Below are 14,508 nucleotides of genomic sequence, written 5' to 3'. Positions count from 1 at the left end.
TGGACAAACACGGCTATCTTCTATGGCACCTCTTTCTATTGAGAAACAATTGCTGAACCAGATGAAAGAAAACAACCAACTATATGAGAAAATTATTGAACTCTGTATCAGAAAAAACATGTGCATGGACTTTGTTAAGTAACAGGCGTATTTGAGGAGTAATACACTGTCATACACATTGCGGTTTGCATCATGAAAATACACATTAATTGCATATGGCTGTGTTGGCTGTACCACAGATGTGTGACTTTTGTGAACATGGTTTACTATGATTTACGTAAGACCCTGACTGAAACACCAAAGAACACCAATGTGTTTTTCCCGAAAAGCACAGTCTGGAAGGTGTCAAGTAGCCCTCGAGTACAAACATGTTCAGTCGGTGATTCATACAAATCCACTATCTGTATTTCTCAAAGTATGTTAAGTATCATCTGCAAATTCTAAAAAAAAGAATATCTAAAATAAATAAGTAAGTAAAATAAATGTGAGTCCCAGTAAACTATTAAAACTTCTTTTTAACACATCCCATATTTTATGATGGACATGTGAATGCATGCCATCTAAAACTGACGTACTCTCTGTTTTTCAGCAGGTTTAGACCTGTTGTGGAGGTTTTCTGTCGACACACCATTATTCAAACCAAATCCAAATTTATGAAGATTTAAGGCTGAATGTTCACAGGCTTGGATGGTTTAGGTTTTTTGACATAAAAATTAAAGGTGGGTGTGATCTCATTTGATTTCAATCCTTGTACTTGCCAAAACTATAAATCATTTCAGTAACAACTGTGTTGTGTACTCTATATTTTCTTCTTTTTATAGCACTTGTTTATTTTCTTTTTCCTATCTTTTTAGTTTTGTATTGGCGTAACATATTTCTGGTGGGACACTCAGTTTGTAATGGTGCAGCATGAAACAATGTGTTTGGAAAAATACATTAATAAACGCTGCTTAAATTAAAATTCCTTAAAGACATCCAATGTGCCAAGTCATCCTGATGCAGTGACTGAGTTCTATGTTTAATTTATTCATTTTTGTTTGATTCTCACATTTGACATGTACTTTCCCTACCGCTGGCTCAGTGTCAAACAAAATGGGCATACATCAGGCAATATGAGTGAGTAGTTTTTCTTCCTTTCTAACATAGTGCAACAAATGTTAAAAATTTGTATCTTGCTCTGTTCGGTCCTCTCTAAACTTAATGAAAATCTTGATAAAATACACCCATTGCTATAATGTATATAGGTTTACAGAGAGATCCTGGTCCAACAGCTTCAGCCCAAACACCATTTTAATTAGCTATGATTGCATGGAGAAAAAAAAACAAAACAAAAACAAAGGCAGAGGTAGAGATGATGGACAGGATCCCAAACATCCTGTTAAAAGGACAGGGCTGAAAGCGAGGTATAATTACAGTACATTAGAGTTACTTCATCACTTCTTGTTGTTTTTTCTTCTCCTGTTCAATATCTGTGTAAAAAAGAAATGAAAAAACAGACAATAAATCTTAAATGTGACCAAACAATTTGTCTTTTGTGAATGAAAAATGTTTTAAAAATTATTATATGAGATAAATGTGGCATTTTAATGTTAATAGAAATATTCCCATATGACAAGTATACACTGTTGCCCATGAAGTTGGAATAAAATATTTTTTCTTCATTCTCATATTCTTGATAGATAGAGTGTAACCGGGACTCAGCATGTGATCATTGCACCAGTTCAAAGGTTATTACTGTTGTATATAAATAGGAATAAAAAGAAGAATGTGTCTGAAAATTGCTCCAACCTTATGGGGAACAGTATACAAGAAACACATGGTGGAAAACAGGACCAAAGTAATTCAAAACTGATAATGTCTTTAATCAATTATAAACACAAATAACAGTGTTGAGCTTGTGATCAGGTAATATGAATGGGTCTGTAGCTTTTATATAAAGGTGCAAAAAACTACCCATGATACACAGTAACCCACAGCATTTTAAAGCCTGGATTTAAAACACATGTGACTGTCAACATCCTGGTTAATATAAAGAAGGAAATTAAGTCTTACCTGGAGAAGATGCTCAAACAAGTGAAGTAGAAGTTGTTCTGATGGAGGGATGACAGTTACTTATAAATAAGGCATCTCTACACGTAGGAGGAGTTCAAGAAAATTCCCTGATCATAACCTACAATAGACAACGTGAGCAGTGACATCACTGCCTCCACCCAAGACAGTAAAGTTACTTTCTTTCCTTTTCTTTTCCTGAGGTAGATAATGCTGATAGAGCCCACTCTGGAAATTCCTCCTTATTCTGATGAATGTTATGGATACACCTGCCCTTCCTGGTTCCTTCTGGGGCAGTCTGGGTGGCTTATATAAGTCATCAGCTATATAAGTAGGGAACCTCTATGACAACATCAGCATCCTGCACAAACTCTTTACTCGACCGAAAGAGCATAAAAGACCAGAAGACAGACCGTCTAAAGGAAAGAAAAAAGAAAAGCAACACCAAACTGAAGCCATGATCTCCACACTACGGGTAAGTACGAAGGATATTTATATAGGTTTATTTCTGTGGGTTATTTTAATCATGGCAGTGAAATTGTTAATGAATGTCTGCGTGGATTGTTTTCTGTGCAAAAAAAATGTTTTATAGAGCTTTGACTGCTACATATTTGGCTCTAAATAACAAGATTTTTTTATGAAATGTTGAACAAACTACATGTACAGTACTACACCTACAACAATACCACCACACAAGTACAACAGACAGACAAGTGAAGATATCATTAAAGTGATGCTAGAGTTCCATTTGTCTGAGAATGAAAAGGCAGGAAATCACTGCCAACAAAGGATTTGCGGTGTAAAACTATAAAAAATATTAAAATATTTACAATAATTTAACCAGTGTTTATAATGATTTTCTGCAGAAAACCATTAGACCAGTTTGGGCTGTCAGAGGAGTGCAGTGGATGGTAAACTTTTAATGATAAGTATAATCTAACTACAATATGAATTCTACTGAATTATTTCTTTCTCTATAGAAACTGTGGAGAAATCATTTATTCTGTGTGTTGTTTTTCTTCAACTTTAGCCTTCTTTTCCTGTGTGGTGAGTATAAATAGACTTAACAGACGTATCCCCATTGTTCCCAGTGCACTAGGCTATTTGAGATGCACTAACCCTACAAACCCATTACCGCAACCAAACTACAGCTATTTCCCTCAGATTTGTTACAGTTTGGGCTGAAAAACACAGCACATGATGAAAATCCTGAGTCACTCTTTTACGGAATTTTCCAAACTTCATCTACAAATATTGCTTGGTGTTTGTCTGAAAAAACACCAACAGGGTGTCAGACCCATTTGCCAGTTCCACCAACTAAAGAGACTCACATTTTCCTTTTGTGCATAATGTGGACATACATCGAGTATTAGATCACACAAATCTGTGCCTGTTCTTGCTGAACATAAAATTAATCAACGATCTAAATGCTTTCTAAAGTAAAGTGACTTTACATACTGCTCTGTACAGTCACTGGTTTTCTAAATGCATCTTCTTATCATTTTTTGTCATAGACTCATTCCATGGACTTTGATGATACGTGGCATCCTGCCACTCATCCCTCAGGAGCAGTTCTTCCTGCTGTGTTCGCTCTCAGTGACATGATGCCAGCTAACAACAAACCTAGTGGCCTGGACTTCCTGCTGGCGTTCAATGTTGGCATCGAGATCCAAGGTCGACTGATGAGATTCTCTAATGAGGCCCAGAACATCCCCAAGAGGTGCATTTCAGACCATGAGTCTATTTAATATATTTCATCCACAAATGACTTTTTTTTAAGAATGTATACACGCATTCTACATCATTACGAGTACATAAGACTGAAACGATCTCCTGTATGTCTGACTTTGCTGATCCATGCAGTGTGGTTTATAAGGAGACCTAATGTACAGTCTCTTAGAGGTGTCAATGGGCTGTGAAAGTTGTGTTATTAGGCTGTGTCCATCTATGGGATAGCAGAGGCTCTATGGGTCGTGTTAACACAATTAGCCAGCTGGAGGGAAGTTCCAATGAGGTCTCTGTGGCAAGTGTTACACCCAGTCAAATGGCCCACAACAGTGTTTGGTTGCTCTGCTGAAATTATAACGATGAGGGGCACCCATTTCCTACTTTTCCTAATTAAAACAGTAATTAGAAGCAAAAGATGACCAGTTTTTTTTTTTTTTATAACAGTCTTTCTTTCTGTCTTTTATCACCAGGTTTCACCCCCCCCGAGTGTGGTGGGGACCATGGGCAGTGCAGCAGCATGTGCCAGACTCTTGTCCTTGAATGAATCCCAGTGTAGTCATGCACTGGCCATAGCTGCATCTCTATCTGGAGCTCCAATGGCTAATGCTGCCACCCAGTCCAAACCTCTCCACATTGGTAATGCTGCCCGTTTGGGGTTATAGGCTGCTCTGCTGGCCTCCCAAGAATTAGAGGCAAATCCTCTGGTCCTGGATGAAGTGGCAGGGGTGGCCAGCTTTAATGCTTTTTATGAAGACTGCATCCCACGGCCTTTGGAATCACCCAGTGATAGTGGCTGTATGTTCCTGTTAGAGGAGCAGGACATGGCCTTCAAACGCTTCCCAGCTCATCTGGGGATGCACTGGGTCACAGACGCTGCAGCCTTGGTCCATAAGCTTCTTGTGCTTCTATTAGAAGCTTCTAACTGACCTGTATGTAGGAATGAACTAATACTGATACTTGATATAACATTGTTTGTTTGGCATTTTGTAAGGCACCTAAACACAGATTAAGTCAATTATTATAACGATCATTTCTGTTCTGTACTGCTCCTTCATGCTAATATAAATTGTTAAATTCACCTTTAATTTATGTATTAGTTCCAACAACTTTTACTAAAATATTATGGCTTTGTGCTTATCAAATCTGCCAAACAGCTAAAAGACAGGTGATGTCTCTTGTTCACCTGCTTCAGAGTCAAGTTTAAAGGGAGAATCTGCTGTATACTTTTTTTTTAATCTTATTTCTCTATCAGCTCAACCTTATTTCTTGCAGTCAACTGCTATGCATGCTTAAAATGTTCATCACTGAAGCAGAACTAAAAAAAAAAAAAAAAAAGCAAGACAAGACTCTACTCTTGTCTCTAGACGAGAAAATGGTAATTTAATGTTGCCTAATGCTATACAGTCACAGCCCTGTGGAAAAATATCTCACTTTAAAATCTAAAGTTCAACTGAGAAAAAACACAAGTTACTCATGTGGCTGTAGGGGCTGATCTATGTTTAAACCAACAAAAATAAAGTGTTACATCCCTGTGACCTGATGGAAGAAACTTTCCCTGAAGCTACATTAACACTGCATGCACTGCAAAATATTCAGGTGTTGGGTCTGACACAGACACAGTTTAGACACAGAGTGGAAATGGTGGGATACAGGGAAGACATTGACACAAAGGATGAGACAGAGACAAGTGGTTCAGATGCTAAAACCTACCAACTGTCCTCGTCGTCTACTTCTGCACACTCATCCTCCAAATCTAGGACATCCACCTCATCTAGTGCAGTTTGGTCCACCCCTGAGTCGCTCTCTGCAAGTGTCTCTGACTCATAACTTTCCTGAGAGGGGCTCTCTGGAGTCTCACTTTGCCTCTGTCCGGTTCTGCTGCTGCAGGTCAGCGTCAGAAAGCCGTCACATAGACCCTGTTCCTCTGCTCCCTCATCTTCTTCATCCTCCTCCTCCTCCTCCTCCAGTCTGTTAGCCACAGGCAGAGGTGACATCTCCTCACCACTGCTGCTGTCCTGAGGTGGTGACAACTCAAAGTCTCTGCTGCCCAGCTCGCCACCGTCCTCCAACCTGAGGTGAGAGTTGGGCTCCCCTTCACAGCTCAGCCTCTCATTGATATTGACAGCAGCTGTGAGGTTGCTGTTGCTGCTGGCTCCTCTGTTGATGATAGTTCTGCTTCCTCTGTTGCGCAGCGTCTCATTCTGGACCTCCAATCTACGAACAAGCTCCTGCAGCTTTCGGACCTCCTCCAGCTCCACCCCTGCAAGGTCCTGACCCCCCACCTCTTCCTCTCCACAACCTGGTTGAGAAGTCTCCATGAGGCCAGGGGCACTACCATTGCGAGCTTGGGGTACCACGTTGGTACTGTCCGGGACCACCATGCTCCTTCTCTGCTGGACAGAGTTCAAAATTAACCATGACCCCAACACATTCCACACACAAAATCCTACACTGAGGCTCTTAGAGGTACATATATGCTCATGTTGCGTTGTTCAGCAGTAATACAATACAACTGAAAGTTTCCATCCTCCACAGGGGTTTCCTGTTATTTGGTGCTCCCAACAAGAAACATGTAGTACTGCAATATAATAGGGTTTTGTAGTCTTCATCATGTCCACTGGGTGTCACTTTTCACAAACTAACCCATGCACAGCTCATGATAACACCATAGCACCAAAAGAAGACAAATATTTATTTGCAACCACGATGAGGAAGTAACATGCTCCCCTGTTGTTGGAAAATGCTGGTGACTTTCAGAAGTGTCATTTTCACATGCTTCAACCACCACTTTGCATGATTAAAATCTCATATGCTGCATGTATTACATTGCTTTGGAAGTGACAAACTTTAAGAAAACCAAATACAAACTGTAAGTGTACTAAAGCAAAAGGTTTACTCATGGTTTTCTGAAAACTGTTGAGGGTTTCAGGAGTTTGGTCAAAAATACCTGCACCCACAAAAGTGTATATACCTAAATCTGCTGCATTTCACAGTCAACCACAGAAAATGCATAGTTGACCTGTAGGCAGGTGCTGCTTAAAGTGCTAAAGCATGTATGGTTGGTTTATTTGATTTCACCTAGTTTACTTTACTTGGCAAACTGCACAGAAGGAGGTGACACTGTGGCTGACACTAAAAGTTCTGGTATTACTTGTTTGGTGAGAGATAATGGTGCACTCATGGTTGCGTAAATAGTAAATGGACTGAACTTATATAGTGCATTTTCTACACCTTAATGGTGCCCAAAACACTTTACAATTCCTCACATTCACCCATTCACACACACATTCATACACAAGTAGGCAGCTGCTGCCATGCAAGGCGCTGCTTTGTGTAGAATAATACACAAATCAAACTGAAGACAGAAAAATTGATTTGGGTTAAGTTAATGAGATGGCATTCTAAAGCATAAACCGTACATATAGACAGGTTTTGGTTTCCATGTATGCAACCTGAATGTCTCAGGTGGACACCCTACCCTCCACCCAGTTGTGTCCGCATTTGTTTTTTCTTCTCAGACTGTTGTTGTAATGCAGTCAAGCCTGATGCTGAAAGATGATTAGGAAAAAACAAGTTGCATACCTCCACTTTCACTTGCTTAATCAAAACATTCATCACACTGATGATTTACTATTACCGTTATCTTTCCTTGGTGTTTTTTATACAACCTTTCACATTTTGAAAGCTAAATTCCCAAAACTAAAAGATTTTCCTAAACGGTACAAGATAAATACATTCAGGCATTCATTCTTGCATGCCAGTGAATTTACATGTTTTAACAGGCCTGTGGAAAAGCACATTCAGGACAGTGTTATGCAACACCCACTTGCAGGCAGAGTAAAAACATGTTCAGTCAGTGATTCATACAAATCCCCTCAATCTGTATTTCTCAAAGAATGTTAATCTTTCAAGTATATAAGTATCATAAGAACATTTTAACAAAATATATCTAAACATAAACAACTGTGAGTCCCATTTAATTATGAAAACTTCTTTTGAGACATCTCATATTTCATAATAGACATGAGAATGCATGCCATCTAAAAGTGATGTTCTCTGTTCTCAACAGGCTCAGACCTGTTGAGGAGGTTTTTAGTCAATGCACTACTATTCAAAACTGAATACACATTTATGAAGTTTTTCAGCTGCAGAGGCATATTGACAATGCATGTTCACAGGTTTGGATGATTTTGCTTTTTTGATTTAAAATTAAAAGGTGGATGTCATTGGATTTTTAACTTTATAATGTACCACTTTGTCAAATACTGTAAAGTACTTCACAGGCAACTGTTACTGTGTACTTCTTTTTTATTTTTATGGCACACATTTACTTCCTTTTTCTTATCTTTATAGTTTTATGTTGGCTTATTGTATTTCTGGAGGGACACTAAAAATGTAATTGTGCAGCCTGAAAAAAATTGAGCTACAAAAATGATTGACACTGCTCAAATTTCAATTCCTTAAAGTCAGCCTTATGCAGTGCCTGAGCTCTAGATGGAACTTCTGTTTCTCACATTTGACAACTACTCTCAACCACTGACAGTGTCAAAGTGGACACACACACACACACACACACACACACACACACCTGATCAAATGATGTGGTTCAAAAATACAGAACAGATTTAACATTTTGACAGTAAGTTTTATTAAGACAAAAATATCATCTTGTGTGTCATTTTACACAATATTTCTTGAATGGCACTATTAAAAGGCATATGGTATTGATAACAATGCAGTTTTTGATGGGCGATTAGTACAGAGAAATCAGATTTTTCTGCCTTTATAATGTCGTGCTTTGACATTTGTATCTTGCACTGATCAGCACTTTTGAAACTTCATGAAAATTACAATAAAACACACCCATTGCTCCGATTAATTTGGATTTACAGACATATTCTTTGCCACAGCATCAGCCCAAACACCATTTTAATTAGCCAGAATTACAAGGAGAACAAAAAAACAAAGGCGGCAGTGGAGATGATGGACAGGATCCCAAACATCTGGTTAACAGGACAGGGCCAAAAGTGAGTCATCACTGCAGGTACATTAGAGTTACTTCGTCTCCTCTTTTTGTTCCTTCTTCTCCTGTTCAATATCTGTGTAAAAAAAAAAAAAAAAAAAAAAAAAGAGAGAGAGAGAGAGAGAGCGAGAGAGAGAGACAATAAGTCTTAAATCTAACTGGACATCAATCTCTTTTTGGGGAAAAAACCCCAAACAACTTCAGGGTACAAAAATGTACCATGAAGTACCAGCCTGCTTTAGTCAAACAACCCATTTAACACATTAACAGGGACATTTTTAAGTGAAGTGGAGTATACATGGTAGAGCCAAGTCCATAATTTCAGTGAAATATTTTAAAATGGCATAGTTTGAGTTTGGCTCTGGCATCAGTCTGCCAGAACAAGTCTCCTTTTCAGTTTCTCTCTAAATTATTTGGATGGTTCTTTCCGGGATGTGGAAAAATGCAAGATATAAAATTATTAGATCCTTTATTCACTATAGCATTTACTTAAGCATCTTCTGTAGATCTTCCATGATAGGATAGTGAAAACTTCTATAGGAATTTGGTCAATGCATATTGTTAGAATCAGGTTTAAAGTACAAAGTAAAATACATTTTGCGAAAGTAATATTCATTGGTTTCCTCATTCTTCTATAAAAAGCAAAGAAAATCACAGTTATTGTCTCATAAAATACCAACGCCCACCAACTATACTGAATGTGTCCCACCTTTTGCAGGCAAACAGTAAATTACAGTGTGATACATTTTTATTGCCAAGGCTGTGCACATAAGGTGCTTTCCCACTCACACACTTGTACACTTACCAGCTTGTGTTGGAAGAACGGTGGACTCTTTAGTTTGAGTCTTTTTTAGACTGGACCTATTAAAGCCTTTTACTTCTTCCGTGACTGGATTATCACCCATTTTAGAAATTTCCTGATTGAGAGAATAACAGAAAGTCACTGTGTGAGAACATTTCACTAAAAACTGATGTTAACATTAAAGAAAGAACAATGAAAAATGAAGGACAATGCATGAGCCAGAATGACAATAGTCTGTTGCAATTATCATTTCATCACTTGCAGCAGTGCATGTCCATACAGGTTTTCTACCTTATAGCCCCACCTCAGATAAGCCTGATAAAAAGACAGGACTAAGCTGAGCTATGGAGACAAGTGAGACAGCTGAAATCCACTTCATATCTACCTTTATTCCGTACACAAACAGCTCTCACTTTGTATGAAGTTACACTGCAGTCTTTTCACTTCTGCAGAAACCTCACAACAACATGTTGCTCAAAGGCTTCATGGAACAGCCTTTGAGTGGCATTATTAAAATGTGTTTTACTAATGTCTGTCAAGAAATTGGTTGTAGGAAAATGTCTGCAGTCACAGAAACTCTACACAATGCGCTTAAGGCTTTAAGTTTCATAATGAGGATTTGACAAGTGGAAATACTTGACAGAGGCCCGATCATTACAGAAACGTCCCACATTAAAGAGTGCGATGAAAAAGCCTTGAGAACCGGAATATCAGGTAGACTGTACACACCCTGTTCAGTTCTAACGGAGAAACACCCTAACAGTTACTTCACTAAATGGCTGTGCGTCCTTTGGCACAAATGTTGCGTAACTCCCCCAAACCTGTCCATAGCTCTTAAAATAGGTGATCATTGTATCTGTGACTGCAATGCATCTATTAGGCATCTTGCTGTATACATACACAAATGAAAAGAGGGAATTACGAGGAAGTTTACCTGGTGCAGAGGTGCGCAGTGACAAAATCCTTGACAGGTGAGAAGCGTCTGTATAATCCGTGCAGAGCCACTGGTTTAAATAGAGTCAACACGCCCTTCTGCACGCAAACATGGACCCTACCCTGATACCCTGGCTCTCATTGGTTCCCAGAGCTCGAAGGAGAAGTTCTAATTGGACACGCTTCATGTCTAACTTCCCAAAAATTCCAACTTCCCTATTGTAAACATTTGTCCCTCCCAGTACCTGCATGTACTAAGTTCCTGCACAATGCTGCTGATAAGCACAGGATGACTTCATGTTTTTGAGGGTAGTACCATCTAGTGGACAGATTATGGTATGACACAGGGGAACAACATTCCCAACAATTACAGAACACAAAAGTAATCGGAGTAAAAGAATTATTGAGTTTTTATTGTCATTCTGTGTTAATTTAACAGGCACATATTGTTATAACAGGTTGTTAATACATACAATGAGCTACATTATGTAAAATAGGCTACATTTATTTTATATAGTCATATTGTGATTACAGGCTTCATACTCTTTTTGGTTTTAGTCCTTTAATTCCAGTAATATATTTGGTAAAGAAATTTAAAAGCATCTTGATAAAACACACTGAAAAGGAATCAAGTTCCTTGATGTACCGATAATAAATCGCAAGGCACCTGTGACTAACCAGCATCATATTAATATAAATATTTGTTTTTTGGCCACTAACATGAGGATCAGCTTCCTGTTCTGTAATAGAACCTTTGCCTAGGCAGCACATTCTGACACACAGTATTGGCAGTGTTTATTGGATTGAATGAGGGCAGGTGATGGTTCACCAGTCTCTCACGCCTGAATTAACAGGAGTACACAAAGGATGGTGATGATGGTTTACCCAGGAGAATGAGCTAGCTGCGACAAGGAACACATTACAAATGAATAAAAAAGTCAGTGTAAGATCAATATAAAAAAAATAAATAAATAAATTTAAAAAAAAAAAATCAGCACCAAATACAACAAAGCAACAGCTATGAATTTGATATTCTAACACATTTCCTGTGATTCTCTTTAGCCTGATTGTTTCTCCTGCTTGTCATACAGAGCAGTGGTGATACCCCATGTGATACATGATCTCAGAATAACCAGGGAACCACCTCGGTACAGCAGGGTAACACTCCACTGCCGAGATTTCAGCAGCATTCTCCAACAAACCAGGACCCCCTTTACCTCTGCTCCCACCTGTGCCTGCATGTTGGCCACTAGCACAGACAGTGGGTAAAGAGTCAAGCTTATTGCCATGGAGGTGAGCGTCCCAGACACAAAGGAAGCAGCCATTGGAGACAGTCCTTCTCCTGCCACAACTGCACATACAGGTCCCTTCAGCCCGAAGTACAGGCAGCTGCCTAAGGCGTTTCGAGCTGTGATGGGCAGGAAGCCTCTGTAGAAACCATCAGCCAGCCTCTGTCCCTTCAACCTGATAAGGACGCTCTTCATTGTGGGTAAATGATGGTCATTGCATCCATTCTGCAACACATTCTGGACGCGCTCAAAGGGGGTAAAGACTAGAGCTTCAACAATCCCTGCACCAAATCCAGCCAGCGCAGGCAGAGCAGAAGTAGAGATGACACTGTGGGATGTTAGGGAGAGTTGGCGGAGGAGGGTGTCCTGGAGGCCAAAGAGCAGAGTGCCATTTAGCGTCCGCATCAGTAATGGGGGGGCCACACCCCTGTAGAGCTTTACAGGTCCCTCTTTGTAAAGCTGTGCCACCGCCTGGGGAACTGGTGTATTGTGGATTTGCTGACGGAAAACAGTTTTGTAGACAGGAAAGACAATCAGGGTGGGGAGGGTGGATAGCAAACTGGAGGTCCCTCCATGCAAGTAGCTCTGGAAGCGTACCATTGGGTCCTGAAGGCTCTCCTCATCTCGGGTGTGGTTCCCTCCCATGCTTGAGCTGAGAAAAAATTTAATCACATCATTGATTGTTTAAGGACAAAACAGGTTTTGTTGTCTTAATTATATATTTCCTGGATCACCACTCGATTGTTGTAAACACCATCAGACATATAAAAATGTCTTACAGATATTTCCTTAATTATACACACACTTTAAAATTAATCATGTTCACCTTTTATCAGTGAAATTAGTCAGTGTTTAATGATGGCAGTTTAGGTTGTTTATGTTTTCCAATCATGCATTTATGCATTGTCATTGACATGTAGAAACATAAAACAAAAAATATTAACTCTGGAAACTGAAAATTATTCTTGAGGGTCAATATAAACTATTTGATAGAGTTGAAAAGGCATCATTGGTGACTGACCTCTACCAATGCTGAGAAACTGGTAAGAAACAAGAAAGTATTTGATGGAAAAATGTATCCTTAATAATGTACATTTTTGTTTCACAGAAGTCCGATGGAAAGTGGGAATACATCAAAGAACTGTTGTCTTATGGGTATCTCACACACCCCAATTACACCCAAAAAGGCCATTCTCACCTCAGTTAGTATATAATTTATCTGTTGCTGGGAAAACCATGATGTAGTTTGAGTGTTACATGTATCGTGTTTAAATACTGACATTTTTCTTTGTCCAGAGAACTTCTGTCATGCAATCCTTGACTTGTGTAACATTCAGTGCACTGTTTGAATAAAGAGAGGCTGATTTCCACATTCTCATTTAAAGAGTGAAGATTTCTTCACAGCCAATTTCAATTAAAATTACCATTAACTCAACTAATGCAGTGAGACATGATGACAACATATTAGCAACTGTTCTTGTATTGGATCCATATCTCAAACGAGTAGATGTACATTAGAAAACAGAAACTGTCCATGTAGCCAGTACCAACTGATATTCTGGACTACTACAATTAATAATTTTATGGATATACTTTTTTGGGGTATTTATTACTCTCTTTAGTAATAATGTCTGTTGGTGTTGTAAAAATTCAATACGCAAGGTTGAATGACTAAAAAGTCCTTTCCTTTTTCATTAGATAACAGATCCTTACAAATACTAATAATGTTTAAATTCAATACAATTATAATTATTGCAATGATTTAGAATAAAAAATATACACAAAATAACAGGAAATCAAAGGTTGTTGTGTTAACATTATCCCAGTTGCACTTTTAGTAATTTGTGTGCGCCATACGGATGCTTCTTAGATTTTTTTTTTGTCTCCGATCACAAGAATCAGTTAAAAAAATTTTGATTATGGTACCTCTGGTATTAAAATACACATTTTAATATTAATAATGTAAATGATAGGGTGTTGACCTAAATGAGTGCCTGTAATAATGAAACACTTAACCCCAAATGGAGGTAAAAACAAACAAACAAACAAACAACTAACAAACAAACAAACAAAAACAAAACACTTACTCAGTAAAAACGGCAAACGGTGTCAATTTTTTTTTATTTGCAGTTCATCGCTGGTCTTCAGCTGTCTTGACTGATGTCAGAATCTTGGCCTATTTCTTCTTTATTTCAGCGGTTAAAAAGCGTAATTTCTGGAATTGCAAATAACGATGCAAATGCTTTTTCTTATCTTTACCAAACAGGATCACGAAATTCGTCAAATTACATCCAGCCGATGTGCGGTTATGTGAAAACAGCCAGGGTGCATTTAGCGTTAATCTGCCGGTGTCCGCTACAGTCCCGCCCCCTCTATAATTACCATTGGCCAAGACTGAAAACGTCAGGCAGTCGGCGATTTGCTCTTTCCCCCATCAATCACTGATGTCCTCTGAAATGGGTGCGTCGAATGCGGAAGTGTTTCAACCGTTAATAAACCATTATAATAATGACAAGATAGAGTTTATTCACGATTTAAACAAAATATTATCAGCGGTGCAGTTATTTTGCCTGTAATTTATGTATTACATATTACTTTAAGTATATTCTTATATAATATAATGCTATATTATAAAAAGGAAGTGGACTGTGTCTGGGGTGTCACAAAATCTGGAAAGAGCTGAC

General features: G+C 38.6%; 1 protein-coding gene and 1 pseudogene across 1 annotated transcript; one reads left to right on the top strand and one right to left on the bottom strand.

Moving 5' to 3' along the window:
* The first annotated feature begins 330 nt into the window (after nt 1-330).
* Nucleotides 331-5,174, top strand: LOC115427671 (cis-aconitate decarboxylase-like; annotated as a pseudogene).
* A 5,747-nt stretch (nt 5,175-10,921) lies between these two features.
* Nucleotides 10,922-14,172, bottom strand: LOC115427394 (solute carrier family 25 member 53-like). The gene is made up of 2 exons (XM_030145932.1): nt 13,912-14,172; nt 10,922-12,476 (listed from the first exon to the last, which is right to left on the bottom strand). Exon 2 carries the CDS (start codon nt 12,467-12,469, stop codon nt 11,594-11,596), a length of 876 nt encoding a protein of 291 aa, XP_030001792.1. The 5' UTR covers nt 12,470-12,476; nt 13,912-14,172; the 3' UTR covers nt 10,922-11,593.
* Between the last annotated feature and the right edge of the window lie 336 nt (nt 14,173-14,508).

The sequence above is a fragment of the Sphaeramia orbicularis genome, chromosome 10 (genome assembly GCF_902148855.1).
Source record: "Sphaeramia orbicularis chromosome 10, fSphaOr1.1, whole genome shotgun sequence".
NCBI classification, from domain to species: domain Eukaryota; kingdom Metazoa; phylum Chordata; class Actinopteri; order Kurtiformes; family Apogonidae; genus Sphaeramia; species Sphaeramia orbicularis.
This window is presented reverse-complemented; position numbering and strand designations above follow the sequence as displayed.